We start from the raw sequence: 26,071 nt of genomic DNA on the forward strand, positions 1-26,071 counted from the left end.
CATACTGCTATTGGAACATAATTATTTTATCACAAAAATTTTGTTATTTACAAAATGAAAAGTTACCAAGTGAATTTATCAGGGAAAAAGTTAAATATTCTTACTAAGCGATTTGAAAAACTTAAGCAAGTTTCTCATGCACTCACACGCCCTATTGTGTGCATCAGGTGAAATGTTAATTCATGTTAGTGAAACTTGACTCCCATTCACAATACTCTCATTTTTATTGTAAGATGGCAAAATCCACATGGTTCTGTACAAGAAGGTATGTATTAAGATGGTTCCTCATTTTTGTAAATGTTTTTTGGCTCCCATGAATATTCGTACCACTGAACGTTTTTGCAAATAATCAGTTATATTATGAACTCCATCATTTAATCCACTGAATTTACCACCACAAGAAAGACACAATAAGTTAGTTTAATGATCCCACATTACACAGAACTCTCATTTCTGAAGTTATACTAAACTGAAACCTTCATAGTGATCTATAGCCTGGATCAACTTAGATTTTAGGGTTTCTTTATCTGTGTATTTTGGAAGATCAAGAAGATTAAAGCAAGTGTGAGCTACCGGAAGATAACCTTCTCCGCCTCCTGTTGGTTGGATGACTAGTTTAAGACACTTCATTCCAAGAATTGGAATACGATCACTCCCTGTCAGAAACACTGCCAAGAAAAAACAGACAAACAAAGTCTTGGAAGTAGTTTAAGACTAACATTGTATGTGTCATATATGCATTTTTAATTACTCCAACAGTGGTTAGCTTTTCACACTGAAGCTGTTCTGGTAAATTTGAAAAACAGGGAATAATGACTTAACCCAATCTCCAGCTTACAAATATGAACTCGTAACTGTAACATAACAAGTGTATGTTAAAGGAAAACATTTCATTTTAGCATATGAAACCAAACAGTTCTAACAAAAGGAAAAAAAAAAAAAAAGAGTAGGAAGTTCTTAATGCATCAGAATTTGTTATTTAAAATCCACTGGCTATACCTTTACTGAACATTTGCAAGCATCTTGTAAACAAACAGAATTAGTTTGTTCAAGAAGAAATTTATCTGAATTGGAAACTAATCTATGACCTATTCTCAACAAAAGCTCGTTCATAGGAAGCTTCCATAACTTTGTTTTTTCCCCCGTACATTTCCACTCATATCAGTACCTTGAGGTATTTACAATCAGTTATAATTCCAAAATATATACCCAAAATTCCATATATATATATACCCAAAATATATATATACACACACAAATTGGATATATATATGTATCCAAAATTCCATCTATGTGCAATGAAAAAACTGGAGGATGTGAAGCTTATGTCAAAACACAGAAAAAAATTCCTAGTCATCAGATAAATGACACTAGCAGTTTAGGTTGTTGGGTTTTTTGGACTTGAGTTTTCTTTTTTTTTTTTTCCCCAGTTTTATTTTTTCAATGCTGCTCTGGTCTATCGTGATCTTGTAACTGCCCACCACCCAGAACTATTCAGGACAACCCCAGCAAAATCAGAGACAAGCTCATAATCAATTTCTTCTACTACGATTTTTTTCTTCCAAATAGTTAGTCTCACCATTATAGACAAATACTTATGTCTGCCCTCTTATAGCAAGAGCCTGAAATCACAGTGAACCTGTTCAGTTACCAACTTCTGCAAAGTAGTTTCAAATACTTACACAAAAACTGTTTTTTCTTCTCCAAAGACAACTCATGAAAAACCTCCCAGAATATTTTAATTGTAGGATGGTCTGCCCAGTATTCTCCTTTGTATTCTGTATTCTAAAATGAGCAGGAAATGAGGTTATTGTTTGCACGTAGAACTAGTAGGATAATCTGACATTAAAACAGAATGAATGCGGTTTGTGTAAAGGGATACTGCAAGTGACATATTACTGTTTTTCTTGGTTGATTTTCTTCAGCTGTTCAGTATGACTTCACCTATGTGAACAGATGCATGTACTCCAAAGCATTTTCAATCCCAATAAAGTAGTGACAAAGTCTCACAGCAAGTTTTGGCAATCAAGAATATTTACGTTTATTAACTGTGTGCATTTTGTTCACTTTCCCCCTTCTAACATAACACATTGTATACAGCTGCCTTTTGGGTCTGTGGATTTTTCTTCCTCTCCTTCTAAGTCTGATTTCCTTCAGAAATTAGATAGAAAACCTTTAAGCAGGAAGGTAAATAATATTTTAGTGGCTTCACTCACTGATATTTTAAAAAAAGTTCCTGACTCATGCAGTCAATCCAACCAAGGCTGGAAGTCACATTAATTAAAACAGAGCTCAAAAGGACACTTCAAGATTTTGCTTTTGCATCTTGAAATTAAAAATATGAAACAAATAGCTAACCATGGTTCTCACCTTCTCCAATTCTTTCCAATCATAATTTGTGTTCCCAATCACCATTGCCTGCAGCTCGCTGGGCTGGAAGAGCTGAAGAACTTTACCTCCACATACTTTGTGGAAGCCTGCATGGAATGCACTGAATAAGGAAGCCACAGATTTATTGAAGATGTAGTCCACATATGCATCTACAAAATCTTGCCTGTTCAAAGAATAAAAAAAGAATTATGTTGACAGGTGGAAAAAAAAAAAGCACGTCACCTTTCCAGCAATAAAACAGTAGCCATTTCTGTATAGAACACAGCGTTGAAAGTTAAGCAAAAAGGATCCTAATACATTATATTCTCTGCTTCATGTTACAACCACAGTGAAGATAACCTCAATGAAAATGGAACATAAATGTATTTCCCCTCCACGCCCCCCCAAGACAGAGTCCATAATGCGCAAAAGAAAAACAGTAACATTTAGTATTATTTACTTCAGGCACTATAAACATTTCTCTTATTTGTATGCATTGCAGAGAATTGGACTGAATGGCAACAAGCTTAAAGGCTTGAGTTACATGCGGTGTCCTGAAACCGACTAGTCAAACTCGCTGTCGTATTTTTTAATTTAAAAGATTGCCATATCTGCACTGAAAATGCAAATCTACTTCAAACAGACATTTGAGTCCTATACAGTAGAAAGATCAGTGCAAAGGAGCTAGGATACTGAAAAACAGACTGCCTGTTATCTGTGCTTTGGGACAAGGAGTTCTCATATCTTGTCGGAAACCATCTTCTCTGCAGCATTTAGGGGGAGAACTAAAATTCCTTGATGTGATACAGTATTTACAGTTATGATTTTTTTTTTTAATTACCATGTTAATCAATCCTAGTTGACACTGTTCATTTCTACATTGGCAGAGTGACTTCAGTTATAGATTACAGTTATCCTACCAACATACATTCTCTGTGGAAACCTACAGTATTTGAACGACATCCACAGTATTTGAGTAACATCACCAATAATTTAAAGAATCATCTAAACACATTTGACAATACATTTATTGAAGTTGTTGAACTGAAAATACTGGAGATGAGCAAAGTGGTGAATAATGCTCCTCCTCTTCCAGCAGTCTATGAGATATTCATTTTATGTGCTATTTAATTAGCAGAGAAGCAGATAACTTGTGTAATACTAACAGTGGAAGGAAAGGCTGCTCCAGAGAAAATTCATAGTAATAAACTAATTAGCATTATTAGACTCTATGTTAATATTTTTAAAACTGAATTAAAGCATCATGGACTATTTGGATCTTGAGAAACAGGAATTCTTCATTGCTGCAAGACAACAGGTGACGACAGTGCAGCATACATTCCATGGGCACCTTGAAATTTTTCTCTTACTTCAACTCCAATTTTACTGTCACTTTATGACAGAACACCAAACCACCAGAGAACTTCAAAGCTATCATGTTTAAGATAAAGTATCACAAATCCTCAGCTATGAGCCAAGGAATTAAAAAAAAAAAAGTGCAACAGGGATAGGTGGTGATTGCAGTTCTTAATGGTAGGATAAGTCAGGAGGATAAAAATCACTCCACTATGGGAGGTACTGTCACTGTACATGGCTACGCGTAGGTTTACTATACCCTCAGAATCTTCTATCATCACTCTTTCCTCTACAACAGACCTAGGTAGTTACAGAAAATGTTGCCCAAAACAATTGCCCTCTAGGAACATGCCTAGAGGTACATTTTCTCCCTCGTTTGTACCATGCACAGCCTAGGTGCATTCTGTTCTTATAGAGTACGTTCTTTCGATTCTCCCTTTACTCTGGGAGAAGTAAAAGCACAGAGAATTCACAAAGCTTAAAGAACAGACAGGAATACGTGAGAGGAATGGACAGAGAGAGATAGGAAAATGGTAGTACTCTACAAAAATGGACAAAAGCACCGCCAGATATATTCTGCCTATTCTCCAGGAGCAGAAAGGTAACAAAGGGTGGGAGAGGCTGCTTTTATAAATAGAAGTAACAGAATCCTTGACCAAAGGAAAAAACCCCACCCCTCACACACTCTTCTGACAATAACACTAGATAACATTAGATTAATTTATCCACTTTACAAAGGGAAGACTTCTCTGAAATAATATTTCATATACGAACAGTTGCACATAATGGCATCTAGGTTGAAGTTTTCATCATTACTCACTAAATTCCAATTATATATAACTTCCTGCAGAACCACAGCCATTTTTGATCTTATAAAATGAAGACCGTGTAGTCAAAATGGGCCCTAAAGAGCTTCAAAATACCTCTAAGTTCAAAGTAAAAAAAGAAGTATTACACATTCTGAATAAAATTAGATTAGCTCTCCACAGCTGGCAAATCCTTAAATACAATAGCTATTTTAACAATACACATGAGAACAGCTTGGAAAAACCAGCAAAGTAGTCTTGCCTCCAGCATCAGTGTAACAGCTTGGCAAAGGATATTTATAGCAGCCCAGTTACATTCCCAAGGTGAATAGCAACACTGAACTACCCTGTAACCCATAAAACTCACCTATTTTGTTTGACTACAGGAATGTCAGCACCATTAGGAACAAGCTCTTTAATTTCTGTTGTACCAAAATTTTCCACAGTGATCTATTTAAAACAAACAAAAATAGTAAAATCTTATTTACTGTGTAGGGTACTTCTTCCCACCACTTAGCTAACAGCAACATGAACGACAGACACAGATGCTAAAATTCATGGGAATCAGCAGCTGATGCTTTTGCTCAAACACTCCAGAGGCAGTTATAAGAGATAGTATAAGCTTGATAAGAAATACTATATAAACACTTACAGTATATACACTTACATAAACACTATATAAAACTTACAGTAAAATTAAGACAAAATGCTTCTTCTATGTCATCCTCTGGATAGTCCAGTAACTGTTGCATTCCCCTGCAAAATAAGTAACAAAGTACTTGTACCAGTGGAAAGAAAGATGAACTTAACTTTCCTGAAGTATTCTTTATGCTTTGATAATTCCAGTTTAAAAAAAAAACAAACAAACCCAAACCCTTTCTACTGTTATTTCATTTATTAGTGCATTGACTTGCACCTTGTGCAGTGTTGGGAAATCTCAAGCAATTGTTTTGCTACTATTGTAGTGTTATTTCCTTTTGATTAGCTCCAGGTGTGAAGAGAGAAGATTCATATCCTAGTCTTCAGCTAAGGGATTCCCAAACCAGAGGCAGTAAGTACTTAATAATCATTGATGGGCTCTTCCATTAACTTGTTTGATTTCTGCTTGAACCTATGAAAACTTTAGCATTCGCAACACTGAGGCAATCAAACATCCACTTCTGCTCATTTGAACCTCCTACATGTTAGTGCTATTCAAATCCCTACAAAGGGCAGATATTTAGCATGTAATTGTTCCTGAAATAAGCAAAAACATTTCCTTGATGGACTAAATAAGCCATTCAGAACTAAAACTATGTTCACACTTAGGCTTATAAAATTAATGGCTAAAACTCAAAGGTTTTGAATTTCAAACATTATTTTCCCCTAAAATTCTTGTAGGATAATAAAACAGAAGACGCAAATACTAAAACCAAGCATTTAGAAGCAGGTGTTTAACAATAGCATATATCCTTTCTCAAATGGCACGATAGCTGCAAGTTACTCTGAGCTGTTTATCCTGTTAGTGTGAAAATAACACATTTTCTTTATGTTCTTAAAGGAAAATGTTGAATTAAAAATTAATTCCTAGTAACACTCATTTTTCTTTCTTGCTTACCTGCCAACATCTGGCATCAACTCTTTTAAGTCATCCAGGGATGGTTTCTTATTCAATAGCTTTTTGTACAAAGCCAAAGGGAAATGAAGGTCTACAATAGTAAAATTATATATTGCTAGCCCACAGACAACACCAATCAAATGAAACAAGTCACTGTCTTCAAAGGTCTAAGAACAGAAAACAGACAAGATGTTTTAAAATAAAGAAGTTATTTTAATCTTGCAGAGCCCAGAAAAAATACTGTACAGTGAAGTATAATCTGAGTGAGTTTCATTTATATTTTCTTTAAATACGTATGTATCCATAAGTACGGAGGAAAACAGGATACAGTTTTAACCAGAGAGACTGAAATCCAAGGAAACAGACTCTTTCTACAGAAAAAAAAAAAGGGGGGGGGGGGCTGAGATACAACATATTTCGTGTTACAAGTGATGCATATTGCTGAAAGTACTGCAATAAGATTTTGGTTTTGTGACTTACCCTTGCACTATTGAGAGCTTAAATATATAATATATGTCAATTTTTTAAAAAAATTAATTTTGGGAGGAGGAGGGAAGACCTCACTATTGACTCCCTTGGAGTTAATAGCCAAGGCTTAAAACACAACTGTGGAAATGTTAACATTCAGGTATTTGTGATACAGCCACCCTAGTCAGTGTTTTTCTCTGAAAGAGGACTAAAAAGTCAGTGATCAAAACTTTTGAAAAAGTATGACCAGATGACTACCTATGAAATGGACCCATAAATGTGACTGAACACAGAAAGACCTGTTCAACGTGCCACTTCAAGAATTTTTCTCTGCCACCTTGATTTACCGATTCTGCTCTTGGAATCAGTTTACTCTGCCAGGCACTTCTTCCTAGTAAGCTTGTCTGGGCTGGGGACAACTGGTAAGGAGTAAGTGAGGAATGGGGAAAAACAGAAGGGGAAAGTTTTGATCTAACAATGACAAAAATAAACATTTTTTGAGAATACTTATTTCAGCTTCTCCTCTCAAAATAAAACTACTACAAACTGCTATGTTCATACATTATTAATATAAATATTGTAAGTTAAAAGAAAATTAATGACTACAGATCGCACCCTACCTTATCAGAGAACCAGATCAGCCTGGACTCTTCATAATACCTGAACATTCCATATTTGGGATCTAGCAACTCCCTCATGATGAGCAAAAAAAATTCTTTGCGAACACCTCCAGCATCAACAGCTTCTTCTCCTACAAAAATAACCTGAAACACACAATTCAGGTAGCACTGAATGAAAAACGGATTGTGACACAAGATTTGTCCAAAAATATTCCCAATTACTTGCATGTCAGTGAAAGACACTTTGAGCAGTATGTACTGATAATACCTTGAGTGGCTTCTTGTAGTCTACATTCTTTGTTTTCCTTAGGACTTCCACAGCATCTCCTACAATATTGTCTCTCCGTACCATTAATATCAGGCATGGGTTGACAGATTCAAATACTGGTAGAAAGAGAGAAGACAAATTCTGCCTGTGAGCCTGATCAACAGCCATCTGGAAAAAAACCAAAGTGAAAGTGTCAATAGGTAATATAATATTCCTGTCAACATTAAATGTTCACCAGTCTTGTCTTGAAAAAATGCAGAAGACATGAACAGGAATAGCTATTATGAGAGCTACTGAATTTGCCCAAATTTTCTTCATATTCCTTTTATCTCAGGAAATATTTTTCCTTTACCCATTAGTCTCATCAATGCTAATGTTCAGGGAAGTCTTAGAATACAGTTTTTGACATTCCAGTCAAAATAATTTCGATAACAAAAGGAAGCAAAAAACCACTGTACTTCATCTAATGAAGAGTAAGCTGTTTAATACAAATCTGGCATGAAAACATCAATTAAAAACTAATTCACAGAATGAAAAGCGATTTGTTCATCTATTTCATTTGTATTATAATTTTTGTATTACAGTTGTTCAAATACTAAATACTGTTGCAAATGTTCTGAATATGGCATAGAACTCTTGAAAGTTTGTGTGGTTTAATACCATTTAATATTGTTAATAGAAACATTAAATGTGAACATTTCCCTGAATTCATCAAATGTTGGTACTGACTGTGTACATACATTTTTAAAGGCATAAGAAACTATGTTTATTATGAACTACTAAAGCAAGCTAGTATTTTTCTACATGAGCCCATTACTTGAGCATGATTTATCTCTTCCATTTAATGTCAGACTCAGAAAAATAACTTTTATTATGTTAAACATTATAAACTTGGGGGAGGGCTGGTGCTCCTACTGCTGTTACTTTTGCTGTAGTGTCCATTCTTTTCCTTTTTTAAGAATATGATTTATTATATCCCTACAGAAACCGAACAGGTATGGATTATATTTATAAAAAAAAAAAAAATTCCAAACATTGAACAAAAGTACAGCTCACCACATCACACTGGTTTCAGTTCTACCTAGAGAAACATGAAAATACACAAGATCCTCTCAGTTACTTTAGGGTTGTCTAGTGTATCTATCTCTAGACAAGAGATATGGGTCAAGATATAGAATTGTTTGTATCGAATATCTAATTTCTAGGAAAGTCTCTAGTTAAAACATAAGTGAACAAATTAGGAGTAACATATAAATACATTTAACAGGAAAAGAGCCAAAAGCAACTGCAAAGTGCAAGATCAGGAAATCTACTCCCACTATCCCAAGTAGATACTAGATTTTCAAGATAAGCTTCTTTTCTACTGCCTTGCAGAAACTGATCAGACTTCAGAGTTTAGCATTTCGAAGGTGGCATGACAAGTGAAATGAGAAATTAGGTGTGTACTAGATGTTCACGTGGTTCCAACATGTTGCCTCTCTGATACTACCAATCTTAAGAAAAGCACTAGCTCCTAAGTCCCACCAAGATAAGAAATTAAAAGTAACTGTAACTGGCTGCTGCCTCTAACAAGATAGATTGACTTCCAGCTCCAGGGTCTACACATACATCATCATTTAAAGTCTGCTCATATGGGAGGTGGGGTTGTTTTTTGGTTGGGGGTGGTGGCTGGTGGTTTTGTTTGTTTGGGTTTCGGTTTGGTTTTTTTTGGTTTTTTTTTTGTTTTTTTTTTTTTTTTTTTTTGTTGGCTGGTTGGTTGGTTGGTTTTTTTTTTTAAACCTGTACTATGGGTTGTTAACACCCCAAAAAATACACCTCATTAATGAAAGGAAAAGAATTTCCTTAGAAATTTATGCAATTATTAAACAATCTAATTTCAATGAGATCCCAAACCCACAAAACCACTAGCTTCTATCATGTATATACTCTGAAATTAAAACTAGATCCCTCATTCTTATGGAGAAAAGATTACACAGAGTTTGAAAAAAAAAAAAAAACAAACAACAAACCCCCCAAAAAACCCACCACCGAACAAAAAACCCACAAAAAACCCATCACCAACAGCAACCCACCAAAGCCCCCCAACTAAAAACATAAAAATAAAATTCATAACATTAAAAACTGAGACTCTTACCTGCATCTGTATGACTGCATCTGTTTGTAGGAGAGTTGTCTTTGCCTGAGCATCAAATACAAATGGGTATGTGCAAATTGTAACAGGAATATCTGTTAACTAGAACGAAAAGAAGCATGTCATATCTTTGTTTATTTAAAAACCACAATCATGGTTAAAGAAGCCATTGCAATAGTACTCATGTAATACATCTATTTTACTGAAAAGAGAAAGAAATCTTTACTCATTGTCAATGCAGGACCAAAGCATCTTAGGAAAATTAAGTAGATTTTCAATTGTTTAGTACTTCAGAAAAAAAAACGAACAACAACAAAAAAACCCACACCAAAACACACACAAACACCACTCTTACTTAGTACATTTTAATTTCAGACCTTTTATTACAGCTAGTAGATATCAAAGTAGTCCTTGTTTTCAAATGCTGCTCTGAATTTGCAATACACAAATTTACATATTTTTGCCCCACAAAAACCTTTTCAGATTACACCCATGCTAACTTAAAAGTTTTACTCCCAATAGAACACATCAGACAATCCTTGACATTCATATTTCTGATTTCCTTACATTCTGCAAAAGAAATCAGATTGCAACCAATCTTACCTCAGTTAATCCATGGTTGACATCCTATGACAGCATTTGCACAAAGGTAGCAATAATTAAGATGAAAAAGCAGCATTAGTGTCTGCATTAATTATTCATCTCTGATGTAGAATTAAAAATATTTATCTACAGCTTCTCCCCCCAAAAGAATGTTTACCAAGAAATAAATATCAACCATAAACATTCTAATTAATCTACCAAACACCACCTTGCCTTTCAACACCCTATATATTAGTCTTTAAAAAAAGGACTGTTAAAGTATCACGTTTTCTTGGATGCAAAAAATTCAACATTTTAAGTGTTTATTTCCATACACTAATAAATGACATTTGCTTTTACCTATGTATTTTCATTCTGAAATGACTGTAGCGTGTCAAACTAAATGCAAAACATTTTTCATGAGTAAAAATTTAAAAATACAAAAGAACCCCACCACTTTATGATAAAGTCTCAAGAATCATTTGGGTCTATGATAAGATATGATATGAAAAGAGCAACTGACTCCTGAAATTTGAGACAGACCAACACATATGGCTGGGACTGTGTGGAGGCTTCCACAACAAGCTAGATCAACTGTGCTAAGAAACTAAGTTATCAATCTGGTGCCATGTTACCCTCCTTATCCTGTGCTGAAAGCTAAGTTTGTTTCCACCCAGCAGGAAGAAAACAGAGAAAGAAAAAAAGGTAATGACAAACTAACACATTTTAAATTTGACTACATATATGAGACTCAGAAGTCAAATATGTAGACATCCATGGCTCATAGAAAGTGATGGCCAGAATACTTTGCTTTCTATCTCTATCCCTAATTCCTACAGGAAACATCAGATTTGAGTACCCTATTCGTCAGATAGACTTATGCAATTTTGTACTCCTACTGTATCTGCCCTTATTCCCAATTCAAACGTTTTTTCCCTACTCCTTTAAGCTGTATCTCAAGAACATCTCTTCAACTCAATAGTTCATTATTCAGCATCTTCAATTTTTCCCCACTCATTTTTCTGTTGTTGAAAGAATAAAAGTTTTTTCTTCCAAGTTGCTCTCCGAGAATACTCTGAATACTTCTGAGATTCTCTTTTCTTCTATATTTTCCCCTCCATGTTTTAAGGAACTGAGCAAACAGTTTTGCCTCAAGTTATGACAATAAAAATTACATGAGCAAAAGAAATTTTGATTCATTATTACTGGTTCAATAGGCAAGTAGGGCTTCTTATCATTTTAAAAGCAAGAACACAGGAAACTAGTGGACGTGAAGGCAGGAAAAGGCCATCAAAACCATTTACAAAGGAGATCTGACTAAGGCCATGGAATTTCTTTCAGTCCTATAATAAATATAACTTTTAACAAAATAACTTTTTCTGCTGAACTTGAAACTGCACAAATGCATGACAAAACAATGATTAAGAGAAATTCAGTGTCTAGTATTTTCTCAGTAACATCAAGCTACTGCTCAATCTTCCGATTTAACTAACAAATGGAGCTTAAGACTTCCATTACAAAGCAATTTTCCAGCTCTCATTTTCCCATATTCAGTATTTTCTTATACATGACATACATGTAGATCATGACATACACAACTTGGGTTTGTTTACATCCATTTAAAGCATAGTTGCAAAGGTCATAATCTTCTAAATTCCATCACTTCTGTACCCTTCACTGGCATACCCTTCTCTGTTCCAAATATACAACCTGTCTCTAATTCCAAGGTCCTGCAATGCTTATCCCTAGCTTCTACATCTCATTTAGTATACCGCCCCTCTTAGCTACCAACACCAGCCTACATCACACACCGGTTATTTTTTCAGAGAAGCTTGGCTGAAACAAATGTCTGTCATGACTGCCAATATTGACTCATTATTTCTTCACGCTCCCCAATCTCCCTGCTGTTGTTATGTTACATTGCAATTTTAATTCTTTGGTAGACAGCATCACTTGCTTTCTATTCATAAAATACAGCAAAAGTAGGTCTCCCATGTTCAGGACCTTCCAGGTACTGCTGCAAAAAAATTAAATTTAGGTGGCTAGAGAAAGCATATTAACTTACTCAATATTCTTTCAAAGCATAAGTCAAAAGAACTGTGTGGCAAAATCCTACCCAACTCACTAATTCTCTGCATAGTCATTAATTTACTCCCACTTAGCACTCTTCTGTTTACAGATCCAGGAATTAATTATCTCTGTTCTTGTTGCTATACTCAAAGTAGAAAACTATGTTAATTATCTGTCCCCTGTAACTCCCTATAATGCTTCTAGACTTAGTTTTCCAAGACAGTTTCAGCTTTCTCATTGACTGAACCTATCTTATATAGCAATTCAGGTTATTCTGGATGTTTTCCTATCATGAATTATCACTTTCCTAACTTTTTTTGACATGGCAAGTCTCAAGTGACAGCATTTAAAATCACTTTTTAATTGACAGATTAAAACATTGAACAGTGTCAGTCCTAAGAATGCTACCCTGCAAGAAGCACACCTATTTAACAATTCTTCCTTAGCTAGTACCTGACATCAGATGAGTCTGTTCAGCATCAGTGATCTGTGAAGATATTTTTATGAAAAGAAAGTGCCCACATTTAGAGAATCTACAGGCTTCTCTAAAGGGACAAAACCAAAACAAAACATGGCAGGGAGGAACCACAAAAAAAAACACCAAACAAAAACCAACACAACTTACCATTCCAAATACCTGCTGCTGGACCCAGTTGACATAGTCATTTCTGATATCTATCAAATCTTGTATCTCATGAATGTAAAATCTGTCATACTGTATAACTTGTCCTCTTTCATTTACCTAAAGAAGTGCAATTTATTTTTTTATTAGCACTTTGTACAACAGTTTTCAAAACGACATTTTCCATACTTTTCAAGCATTTGATAGGTCAGCCACAGATACCCAGATACTAAAAAAATTTCTAGAAAAACAACAGTGCCTACAAAAATGCAAAAAAACAGCATTAAAGACATGGATACATGGATCATTCACAATCTCATCGAAGATGCAAAGAAAAATAAGATTAACTGAGCATACAGTATTGCACAATACAGTGCTGCCACTTTGAAACATCATATGATCTCACAGGAACAGCGATGAATATACATATTCATGTATAAAATGCAACAAATGCTTGTTCCTGTATTTGTTGAAGTTTAAGAACTATGATTCAAGAACTCTGTTCTTAATTACAGTATGAATACTATCGCTATTACCCATGATCAGAGGAACAGTTTCTATTTGAAAACATTAATTTAAAACAAAAAGAGAGACGTGGAAAAATAACTTTATATAAACACTTGTCTCTATAGTATAATTTTAAACCAGAAGCATCCACACTTTTCTAATACACACTTCTTTTCCCAAGGACTGTTAAGCACCATTAACTGCCAAAACAGCAAGATCCCCAATTCTGTGTTTATAACCAGGTAATCTAAGCCTGCTTTTCTCAAACATCTCCCCCTCCACCACCACCACCCCCAACCACCAGATACTAAACCCATGAAATACCCTAGATATGTTGCCCCATTTTCTTCCTCTTACTTTAATCCATACCAGCTAATTATTAAGATTATACCAATATAAATAGTTGGGCAGCAGGGTAGGTACAAATGTAACTATTTCTACAATGTAGCTACATATTAGTCAAAGTTGGGTTTCAAAACAAAGAGGAACTTAGAGGAGACCCACCTTACAATTCTACAATTACCCATGAAGCTTTAAGATTTTAAGATTAACTTCAGCTGTTAAGATTTACAGCTACTGCAAGCCTGAGCAGTGACAGAAATTCTACAGGCAGCAAAATAATAATTTATTATATACCAACAGCTTTCCATATGGGAATCTGTCATGGACATCTTGCACTTCTAATACAAGATAGTTACTAAGCAGTCTTACTCAGCCTTCATTTGATGGTCTCCATAAAGAATAAAGAAAAGCTGAGCAAACCATAGCATACAAATTCCAACTTCCAAAGCAGAAACCTTTTCCATTCTTTCTGACAGGAAAAGGAGCTTGGGGAGGAGGGCTGTTACATATAGCCCACAAAGGTCCAATTTAGACACCTGTGCCCATTTTGCTAGGTTGTACAAATACAGTACTTGACCAGCACCTTAAGGAGTGCCTAAAATGCTCTTTTAGCATATAAACACAAAATGCCATAGGACCAGAATAAACTACAGAGGGAAAAAAATAGGGGGTGGGAGGGGAAACCTTGGCAGCAATTAGATAATACACTGTGATGTGCACAGTCTGGTTACTCTAAATGATTTAGGCTATTTTTGGTCAAAGTTCATAAATTCATTAGTTTCCATGAATTGTTACAATACTAACAAACGGAATAAACAAATCAGAAAATAAATGTTTGTCTTGGTAAAACTGTGCAGATCTTTCTTGCTCAAAATACAGCTTGCTCTTATCTTCCATTTGTGATCTTATTTGCTATCATTTCAAGCTTAAGAGGCAACTCTTTCCAACATACCCTCACAGATGCAATTGACTGGGTCAGTCTGTGTTTCCAAGAAAATAGGTAATTCCATCACCATGTCAGATTGGAATCCAGAATTCCAATGGTTCATAGGTCCAGATGGAACAACTACAGATATCTCTGTAGATGCAAGCCTAAGTATTTAAAACTCTTTAGTAACTTAATTTCTTTTAACAACTACACAGCACACGGATGCTGACAAAAACAAATGGATAAGTAATTGGTTAAAATGGACATAAACATACTCTGTGCAGTATTTCCAGAACTCTGAAAGCCGTGTGTAGAAAATTGGTAAGTATTCTTCTTTCAGAAGCCGGAATGCCAATCTTGCACAACTTCAAGAGGTGGACTACAACATCCTTGTAGAGTTCCACTATCTTGAGGAACAATGGAGGTTCAAGTACAGACCACCAATTTTCTGTCAACAAATGGTGAACAAACAAACTCAGTACTTGTCACTACACAACATGATGTTATGCTACCCTTTTAACTAAAAAACATGTTTTGCTAGAAAGCATACTTGTCAGTTACCAAAGACTCCCCCCGCCTCAAAAAAAAATGTTTAACACAGCAAGAGTGGTGCAGACTTTTAAACAATCCAGTCTTTGTATGAATAATGAAACCTCTGTTCAAATGCTCTATTGTTACACACCAACTCTTAAAATTGTCTGTTCATCCAGAGTACACAACAGTATCATGAAGTAACTTTTGACATAAAAACAGATGGCTCAAACCCTGAAACCTTGACTTAAACAAACAATCCTGAGGGCAATGGAAAGTGAAGCAACATAAAAAAGGATATACAGTTCAAAGAAATTATCAGTTTGCTTTTCTTTACAGCAGACAAGCTCTTTGCTCTCACCAAAAACTACTGAAAAACACAAGAGATGGGTTACAAGACAAAAAATAATTGAGGAAAAAGAAAGCACCCTCTCAAAAACATACCAATTAAAAAGGAAATATTCTGAAACTTCAACTCTTTAAGCTGAATTTCAGGTGACAGGAGTCACAATAAGAAGGTGTAAGGAAGTAGAGTTAAAAAAATAGAGCTATTCTCAGCTGCATATTTGAAGACTGCATCTTAGGATCAGTGAGAAAACATGAACCACTCGGAAGAAACAAAGCAGGTGCTGTAGTCAAAGACAATTTAACATCTGCTCTGCAACACTTCTGTAAATTGCTTAGAGTTTGTTAGCTGTCTGACCACATAATTTTCATTTTAAAGTGAGAAGACACATATCGAATACACTGAACTACATGGTTTAATTCCTCCCAAATGGAATCAGTCCAAAAATTACTATACCAGATGAATTCATATGGATGGCCAGTTAACTCACCCAGAAGCAACAGAATAGGTGTTTTCTTACACAATGTTAACCTTTAAGTTTCTCAGTGGGGAATTGTATAGAACTGTAAACACACAGCAGGTGTTGCTGAGACCATGTCTTCACTGATGGAATTTCTACACATTTTCATCTAGAGATCCTTAGTTTTAACAGTAAAGAATTCAATTTCTTACCAAGAACTTTCAGAGGAGCTTTTTCTAGGTTCAGAATAGCTGTTCCAAAAGGAATAGCTAACGTTGTGAAGTTGTTTGCATCACTCATCAGTGGGCATTCTGGTAGAGTGAGATACAGCCTCAAAGCTTCAACATCTGGTAAGGAGCTCGTCAATTTGGGAATAAGGTTCTTTTCCAAACTAGCTGCCACCTACAGCACATCATAAAATTCAGTTTATTCTAATGCAATTGTGAATTCAAACAAATTCCCATCTAGATAAAAAATAATCTAGAAAACAATCATCAGGAATTTAAATTAAGCTATTATACGTTTAGGAAAAAACCCAGTATATTAAATATTGAAATACAGACACATACAATATGCTGATGTGTTACCTAATTGACCCGACACAACACAACACAGTTCTACATATTTGCAGTTGATACATTATTGAGTAAAGGAACTTATTAAAAGGGTCAGAGCAAGCATAACAATAGTATTTCTGGATAGGTGTAGTGTAGTAAGATAATCCCAAACAGAAGGAAAATACGCAGCACAAACCTGTTGTGATATATGAGCGTGGTCAGGCTGTATAAGTTTGTGAAATAGTAGTCTAGCAGCATTCATATCAACCCCTGAGAATCTAGTGCTGGTTTTGTAATGATCATCATTGCTGCAGCAAGAAAAAAATATACAGAGAAAAAGACTGAATCCTGTATTCTTAGCAACTCAAGATTTTTTCCCACCTTGAATTTTTAGCCCTACTTACTAAGGAATTAAAAACATGAGAGATTACAGTATCAGAATTCCATTTCTTATATGACCTTTGAAGCAACTGAAAAAAAATCTTCTCTAACTGCAAGACAATCGTGTAAAAACACTAGGATCTAAACCAGCCTGTGCAATATATTCCCCTTGAATTATATACAACCTGTGGCTGAGAAGTAATTAGTTTTGCGGGCTTACATGGTAGCAGCCAGGTGGCACACAATTCCAAAGACTAGCAGAAGACATGCTGCATTTGGGCCAGCTGACAAACCATATGGCAGTAAAGGAGCTAGAAGTTTAAACTGTGGGTATCAGAATAACAGTAAAACAAGGAAATACTGGGAAGGTGTTAGAGTTGAAACAAGAGACACTAGGAAGGTAGCCACCATTAATTCTGTTCACAGCAATACTTGTTCAAAAGCCTGACCACTTACCTCAAAGCCAAAAAGCTCCCATTCAGGCACCCAGCTGAAGAGAATGTTCCATCAATTTCACTGAAATTGTTCATATGAAATAAGTTACATTTATTTTGTTTCTTTTTACAAATTAGCATTTGCAATAAAAAACTTTATTTAATCCCTAATAAATTACATTGTACATAGGATGGAACTCTGACTTTAACATGACTGAACACTAGATCAAACCTCCGTTCAAGACTCAATGCTTAAGACAGCTCAAATCAAAGCAAGTTTTGCAATTTGTTTTAATTTCTTTGCATCCTCCTTTATTAAAGTAGAAGCAATAATCTTTGAGTTGTTCTCCTATTCCTTTACATGTACTATTATTTTTCAGTGTGCAACTACATACTTCATTTAACCTTGTATAGTCATCCAACCTGTGAGAGAAATGACACAGACTAAAGGATCTAAACTACTTGACAAGCATGACAATGAAAGCATAGAAAAAGCTCTGCACATAATACAATCAGTAATTAAAAATAGCTTTGCTATGTATGTACAAAACTCCATTAACGCCCAATTCATAAGTAAAATTATGAAAGACAACATCTTTCCTCAACATCACTTACTTAGCTATCTCTACAGGAAGTCTTCCAGATGGGAAAGTCAGCAATCTTTGAATAAAAGTTTCATTCACAGTCCAGATCTGCTTCAAAAAGTCAGGATACCTGAAATCATCTGGTGGCACCATGTTCTGAATTTTAAAGAAAGAGTAAAGAATCAGGCACACAAAATTGATTTCCAGAAAAATCAATCCTGTGGTTGAGCTCTTTATCTCTTCATTGACTGACAATTCGCCTACCCAGACTATTACTGTGAAATAAGCCCAAGGATAAATTTGCTACATTCTAGCAGTTCTGCATTCACTATGAAAGCAGAGCATACACTAAAAACATCTAGATTAGTGTGTTAATTCACAGCACAGCTTACTTCATGATAAACTCCCTAAACATACAAGTACTTTTCTAGAAGATGGACACTAACCAAGCTTTACAGCAGAGTAGCAAGCACCTCTTCTCCCTAGTCACTACGAACTAGTTAGCTCACTGCCAGGCTGTGAGTATACAGAAAGAAAGCCATTCAATTTTTTGGACAGCTGTTCTCCCACCCCACTTCCACCAGACTCCTCTGAGAATGAATCATGTTTCTCTGAACATTGCTGCATCATCAGATGAGCTGCATTTTGATGTGCTGCTCATACTGAATGAATTCCAGTAAGATTTCTAATAGTAAAGAGGAACAGAACCAAGACCACCGTTTTGAGTAGGAGCACTGGTTCAAAAAGAGATGGCAAACAGCACCAAAAGTAAGGTTAAACTAGTAAAAAGAAAGATATATCTCCTGAGGGTGCAGTCTGACAACACAGCTGACTCAGTATAATGATGACTAGCTGTTGCCAAAAATCAGTACTTCTGATCCCATCCTACAGGATCAGGATGAGAAACCTTCTCGCTGTTTCCCTTGTGTCCAGCAGAAGTGTCATTTAAACCCACAATGAAACAACTCAGGGAACTGAGTTGTCCAAAAACTAACTTGAGAAAAGAAACAGATTTTGGCTGAGACCTCTTAACTGCAAGGCCAGGACACACAAGTCCCAGGAGTACAGTACTCATGTAACTCTGAAAGAATTAAATACAAATTACCAAACTAAGGAGTACTAAAAGGGATACTTTTGCAGCATCAAAGTTCATCTATTGCTAATACTTTTTTGGCATAAGCTTTTTTCCTGAGCAAACAAGCCACAGTAACTGCATTCATACAGTCTCCAGTTCACCTCAATTAGTCAGTCAGAATCTACTTCAGTGATTAGACAATTGCACATAGGAAAGTTTTTAAGAAGGGAGTTTTAATAGAGAAGTTCTCAGCCTGTATTATCAGTAATTTTTCCAGTCTACGCCTGCTAAACAAGTTTCTCTCAAATACAGCAATAGTTACCACAACCCAATCAATTAAAAAAAAAAAAAAAAGGGGCTAGAAAAATTGTTGATTCTGTACAACCAGAAGAGGCTGTGGGAGCAAAGGGTTGCTGCAAGCCTGACCTGTACTTGGTTTTTCTTGACAACAAACATGTTTCCCACTAAAATCTGTTTTCCTTCGTGTCCAAATTAGTTTGCACCCCACATACTCAACTCTTGATGCTTCATTAATCCCTATGGTCTAATATCTGCTGGGCTATATTGGAAATAGTCCCTATACAAATCCAGTCATTTATCTTCATCTTGTTTTTTCCTCCCAACTCGTCCTCTAATAGCATTTTCTTTCCATCATACTCCCACATTGCCATTTTTACTGTAAAGCCGTTATAGACATTTTTGCCCATACTAGAATTTAAACACATCAATTCTTGTCTTTTTAAAACTTAAGTTTTAATACTAGCATAAAACTCTATCACATAACAGACTATGTCACCACCTATCATTTTTATCAGAAAGCTCCATTTGTTTCCTCATCATTGTGGTATGCTTAAATGGCTACAGAGCAGAAGACAGCATAGCTGCAGTCAGGAGTTACTGCAGAGGGCTGGGCAGGGGTGAAGAGCTCAAATATTCCAACACCTTTTCCTTTATTAAAGGAAAAGAAGGGCATGAATCTATCGCTCAGGAAAAAAGCTTATGCCAAAAAGCCTCAAGAGCTTACTGAGAGCTAACACTCAATAACTGGATCCAAGCCCTTCAATTGCTAAATTGACTTAGTGTCTTGTGCTTCCACACTGCTGTAGCAAACTTTACAATGTAGTCGTGCACCTTCGATATAAAAATCTTTTAAAATGCATCAGAAAAAACTAAAATTTAACTTTGACAGACTTTGGAACCAAAGTATATTTAATTTATTACCTGTGAATAAAAGTAGTGTGCAAAACTTTGGTCCCCACCAGAGAAAATTCTCTTTACACAATAACACTCCTCACTGTCTGCAATAGGAATAAAAAACAGACAACTGTGAAAGTGTGAATTTGAGAAATGATTAAGACATGGCAATCAACACTCAATTAGAAAAAGGTTCCTTCGTTACATAACCTCGCAAGTGATTATAGCCCATATTTAGTTTAAATCTCAAGATTTGTAAAACACTATAAAGGAACACAAATCCAAGAAGTAAATGTGCCAGGTGTTGCTTACCTGTGATTATCGGGCATTGAGTACTATAAGGAAGCCAGTTTCCTTTTACTGTGAAGGGACTTTTCCTATTACTGGTTGTTCCTGTACCTAATTGCCCATTACCTCCGAGTCCAAAAGAATAGATTCTTCCAGATGAAGGAACAAACGCAGTAGTGTGCTGCCTAGGGCAAACAAAATTCAGTAACAAAAACCTAAGCATTATGACGTGCTTTGCGCAGGCCAGCCTAAGAATGGTGTTAAACAGTATGTTAAAGGTCCCATAGTATCAAACACTCCACTTCTCTATTGGCAAAGCACTGTCACTGGCAATACTCCATTTATACTCCAATAGGCAATATTCCATCTTCATGGAAAAGTTCACAGAACAGATGCCAGGTTCTGCCTTGAACCCCTGCTTAGCCACAGTCTGACCTTTAGAGCATATCTCTAGACATTCAGAAATTTGAAGTTTCTACCAGGTTGGTTGCATCTCTTTTCCCCTCCCATCCCCTCAACTCTAGATGCCATCTCTCCCACCATGAGCCTGGGAAGAACCAGTACTGAATTTATGTAAACTATTAAAAGGGAATGGGTCCACTCAATGTCAACCAAACTGCTAGAAGGATAGGTTTATATTTACATATTCTTTAATCCAAATAAAAGTGTGCCCATCTCTTAAAAAAATTACGTTGCCTCCCTCATTTGTCTTCTTACAATGCAATTCTTTGGACAAGAGCATTTTCATATGTGCTTGGAATTTTTCCAATTTCTTGGTGCTGTTATAATACATACAATAAAAACCCATTAGGAACTGAAGTACTGTCCAGTATTACAGGTATTTCACAAAACAAATTATGTTTCCAAATTTTACACTTATCCACTTATCCTACACTTATCCAAACACACTTGTTCTTTAATAGGAAATGATAAAGTGACAGCAATAAACAACACCTTTACACTTCATGCTGATTATTCACACTTTCCGTTTAGAAAATCAGACCCTCTCAAATAGCATAGCTTCCTTTAGTTCTTCTATTGAATGTTTTTAAAATCCCAGTAAGGTCTCTAAATATCTTTTGTTAGAGAGCGTCTTGTCTCCCCTAACCACAAAGGGTAAGAAAAAACCCCACTTCATATTGCAATATATATTAAGTTTTATACAACACAAGTTATTTATAAGATTCATAGTACTAGCACAGAATAGACCTTACCTGCCACAAGTGATTTGCGTCACAACACTTCCCATAAGTTCAAAAACTTTCCTTGGGTTTATCTCATGGCTGGTAGAGTTATGACCCAACTGACCATAGCCTCCAGCTCCAAATGTAAAAACCCCACCTTCCTAAACAAATAAATTATTTGCATTAAAATGACAGTATATCTCAGAACAAGAAACTTAACAGAAATAGGGGTTTAATAAATCTCCTCGTCTGATGATTTTGGAATTGTGGAGAAAGGAGAGAAAATATACATGCACAAGAGGGCCCTGAGATACAGAAGGGTCACAAGTTAATTGCAGCTATGAAAATGTGGCACAGCTATCAAGTATTACCTTATTCGTGTTAAATCGCGTTCTTGTAATTCCCATATTATTATACAATAGTCCTCTCATTAACTTGTGTCATTAATAGATACTAATCCTCATTTTTCCTCTTTTCCAGTTTTCCTGATGAACTACAACAGTATATAAACTCACATGATTAAAAAAGTATACTTTTAAATTCTGAATATAAGTTTTAAAGCAATTACCAAATAGGAAGCTGCCCTCCTCAGGCAGATGATGCAGAGTATGACTGAAATAGTCATTATTTGACTTCATTATTTGAAAGCATAAGAAACCAGAACATTTCCACATTGTTGTAAGGCAAGTCATTTTTTAAAAGTGTTTTTGATTAATTTCATCAAGAAATTAACCAAAAACTTTAATGAAAGAATGTTAAATCAGAAACATTTTCAGAAATTATACAACTTACCTTACAACAACTTTGAAACTTTCCATTTTCAAATGCTTTGAAATTGTAAAGCTGTTTCTTTCAATTCTACTCTGCATCAGACTGGACCTCTGCTGGAAATCATCATTAAAATGGCAGCATCCACTGAGAAAAACCAACAGCCTCATTCACTGAATCAGGATAACAAACAGTGACAGGTTTTTCTGAATTTCAGAAGGACTTGGAAGAATGCTTGCACATATACACAGTACTGTCTACAAAAGATATGTCAAGACCACTTGTTCTGCAAGGCCTATCATGCAAGGGAAAATGGAGATATACAAATGGGTGACAAATAATTTATAGAAACATTTGCAGTAAATTCAGTATCTTGAGTCCATCAGCTTTAAAGCAAGTTTGAAGTTAACTTCTATACATTAAAAAGGGAAAAACATTTAGAATCCAAGTTACAGATTGCTGTTTTCTTTATGTTCTATACGTTCTTTCTTTATGTTCTCTTTCTTTACATTTGCATAATACATCAATATCAATTTCAGGATTGCAAAGTTGTGACATCTTTTTCAGTCAAAGCGAGAGAATATTTTGGGACAAAAAGCAATTGTTTGTGACAATCTTTTCCTTTCACTGTAGAAAATTAAGCGTATATAAACAACAAAATATGGCCACACTTAGGCAGATCATATTCTTCAAAACAACCTTTCCCTTGTTGCAGCTCAAAAATTCAAACAAATTAAGAAAACCCATACATTTTCCAAAAGTAAGTAAACACAGATTTTTTTCTTCAGAAATAAAACATTAAAAATAGTTACTTTCAAAATTCTAATGCCTTCTACAACAATATTGTGAATTCAACAGATTCAGACATGAAATGGATATTTAGTCACTTGCCCAAATCTTGATCGGCCAGAAATGTTTTCTACTGTTATCACTAGTAAGCTCAAAATATTCTGTTTATAAATTGATATATTTTATTGAGAGTGATGAACAACAGGAAACATCAAAATGTTAATACATACTGCTTTATACCTAAACGTTGAAGTCTAATCCAACTATCAAAACACAGAAAGAAAAGTACAAGAGTCAATCATTTAAAGTAAGATATGTATGTATCGTTTTACCCACCACAAAATAAAGGTACTTATCACTTGCTGCTTGAAAAATACACTATTTGTCACTAAAATGAATGTAAGAAAGAGTACTAGCATTATACACTCTATGTTGCTGCTATAAGTTTCCAAATAACTTTAGAAGTTTAAAAATAAGACTCAAAATGAGGCATTTAGCCAACAGTTATAAGGCAATTTGACACATTTCAGCTCTCTATTTTAATCAGTTCCTACATCTCTGTACGAACATGCCACACTGACACAGAATACATGTTTTTTTCCCAAATCAGCCTTGAAATAAATGACCAACTTTTTATAGAACCTCACACTATAATACTCACTAGTGGATTATGTAAATCTTCAATTTCGTTTATTTGTTTGCCAATAGTACGTAAATAGCTGCTGCGCTACAGCAGCCAGAAGAGAGAGGAGTGAGAATATGTGAGAGAAACAACTCTACAAACACCAAGGTCAGTGAAGAAGGAGGGGGAGGAGGTGCTCCAGGTGCTGGAGCAGAGATTCCCGTGAAGACCATGGTGAGGCAGGCTGTCCCCTTGCAGCCCATGGAGGTTAACGGTGGAGCAGATATCCACCTGCAGCCCCTGGAGGACCCCACGCTGGAGCAGATGGATGTGCCCAAAGGAGGCTGTGACCCCATGGAGAGCCCACGCTGGAGCAGGTTTGCTGGCAGGACTTGTGACCCTGTGGGGGACCCACGCTGGAGCAGTCCATTCCTGAAGGACTGCACCCCATGGAAAGGGCCCACACTGGAGCAGGGGAAGAGAACGAGCAGGAAGGAGCAGCAAAGACAACGTGTGATGAACTGACCACAACCCCCATTCCCTATCCCCCTGCACTGCTGGCAGGGAGGAGGTAGAGAAGCCAGGGGTGAAGTTGAGCCCAGGAAGAAGGGAGGAGTGGGGGGAAGGTGTTTTACGATTTGGTTTTATTTCTCGTTACCCTACTCTGATTTGATTGGTACTAAATTAAGTTTATTTCCCCAAGTTGAGTCTGGTTTGCCCATGACAGTAATTGGTGAGTGATCTCTCCCTGTCCTTATCTCAACCCACGAACCTTTCATTGTATTTTCTCTCCCCTGTCCAGCTGAGGAGGGGAGTGACAGAGCAGCTTGGTGGGCACCTGGTATCCAGCCCAGGTCAACCCACCACAATAGCAAATAGCAATTCACTAAGTTTTTTTAAACAACCACACACCAATCCCCCCAGCATTTAATTTAAATTCAAAATTAACTCAGTCTGATTAGTGATAACAGCAATGCTAGAGGCATTACAGTCAGAAAACAGCTAATCTCTTTAGGATACACTAATGTAAATTTCAATATCTGCACTATTTTAATAATGTAACATGCACTGTCATATCAAAAATGCTATATTTTGTACGCTCAATTTCACCAAATATGACAAAAATTTAAAACTACAGAAAGATTTCTTGTATTTGGTAAGTTTTTTCAAATATTCAACTGTTCTTCCAGTGTTTCCTCAACTTCATCCAATAAACTTTGAAGAAATTTTACAGGGAATTTTGTTTATTATTTCCTATTCAGGTAGCATCTTCTCCTGAAAACATTCAAAAATCAAAGCCTAAACATATCTTTAAATATTGTACCTTTGTAAGGGCAGCAGTATGATCTTCTCCACAACATATATGAACAATCTTCTGAGTTCTCAGTGACTTTAGCAGCGTAGGAACATACCTGTCTGAAAAGTTTAATACAGCAGATCGCTTATTTTGACAATTAAAATCAGGAAACAAATAGTTTTGCTTATTTATTCGAATTCAGTACCAGTCAAACAAGCACTTTAAATCTGTTAGCATAATACAATCATTGTGACTGAGTTTATGTATCTTTGAGACAGAAGTGTTACTACAGAAAAACAGAGAGACTACTATACTGAAATACTTTGTAGCAAATAGTCTCATTTTCACTAGCACAGGATCATAGGTCAATACCTAAATCATGAAATACGGAAAAGTACGTTAGACCTGCCATTGACCATGAGAAAAGAAAACAAATGATAGTTGTTTTGAGTTGTTTATGTGCTTCATGTTTTTAAAGTGTTCCTATAAGTTGGTATCAGTTGGTCATAGTTCAATATTACTAAACGTATAATAGAATGGAACACTGAATAATTAGGAAGCACAAATAACTTCCCTCCATCACCAAAACAAATCAACTTTGTCATCCAGTTGCACAAAGGCAGTTTTTTTAAATGTTAATGCTAATGTCTTAAAATTTGTCAGGTACACTAAGATGCCTGGTAGAAGCCCTATCAAGGCATAAAAAAAGGGATTTTACTGAGAAGTGACGCTATATAAAAAACTGGGGTCATACATATTCCAAAGAATATGTAGAACAACTGAAGTCTCCCATGAAAATTTGACTTCTGAAAAGTATGTGTAATTTTCTTATTACATGAGTGTGACCAGATTTAAAGTGTTAATTCAGATATGCATTTTAACTCCCACACATTT

The 26,071-nt window shown here is 35.7% G+C and overlaps 1 protein-coding gene across 5 annotated transcripts in view; it reads right to left on the reverse strand.

Moving 5' to 3' along the window:
- Nucleotides 1-200: 200 nt before the first annotated feature.
- HERC4 (HECT and RLD domain containing E3 ubiquitin protein ligase 4) overlaps nt 201-26,071 on the reverse strand; it is a 35,763-nt gene continuing 9,892 nt past the window's right edge. For 4 of the 5 annotated variants that reach the window (XM_075505317.1, XM_075505315.1, XM_075505318.1 and 1 more), the window contains 20 exons: nt 25,205-25,296; nt 21,732-21,862; nt 20,542-20,702; nt 20,257-20,333; nt 17,992-18,116; nt 17,399-17,458; nt 16,758-16,869; nt 16,217-16,406; nt 14,943-15,115; nt 12,894-13,010; nt 10,220-10,243; nt 9,620-9,718; nt 7,486-7,653; nt 7,218-7,361; nt 6,130-6,296; nt 5,222-5,288; nt 4,900-4,982; nt 2,371-2,554; nt 1,683-1,785; nt 201-668 (listed from right to left, as the gene is read on the reverse strand). In XM_075505317.1, the coding sequence (XP_075361432.1) occupies nt 460-668; nt 1,683-1,785; nt 2,371-2,554; nt 4,900-4,982; nt 5,222-5,288; nt 6,130-6,296; nt 7,218-7,361; nt 7,486-7,653; nt 9,620-9,718; nt 10,220-10,243; nt 12,894-13,010; nt 14,943-15,115; nt 16,217-16,406; nt 16,758-16,869; nt 17,399-17,458; nt 17,992-18,116; nt 20,257-20,333; nt 20,542-20,702; nt 21,732-21,862; nt 25,205-25,296 (2,486 nt within the window). In that variant the 3' untranslated portion in view covers nt 201-459. The remainder of the gene's footprint in view (nt 669-1,682; nt 1,786-2,370; nt 2,555-4,899; nt 4,983-5,221; nt 5,289-6,129; nt 6,297-7,217; nt 7,362-7,485; nt 7,654-9,619; nt 9,719-10,219; nt 10,244-12,893; nt 13,011-14,942; nt 15,116-16,216; nt 16,407-16,757; nt 16,870-17,398; nt 17,459-17,991; nt 18,117-20,256; nt 20,334-20,541; nt 20,703-21,731; nt 21,863-25,204; nt 25,297-26,071) is intronic. The other variant, XM_075505314.1, reaches the window with a different exon arrangement.

Source organism: Mycteria americana, chromosome 6, assembly GCF_035582795.1.
Source record: "Mycteria americana isolate JAX WOST 10 ecotype Jacksonville Zoo and Gardens chromosome 6, USCA_MyAme_1.0, whole genome shotgun sequence".
Lineage (NCBI taxonomy): Eukaryota > Metazoa > Chordata > Aves > Ciconiiformes > Ciconiidae > Mycteria > Mycteria americana.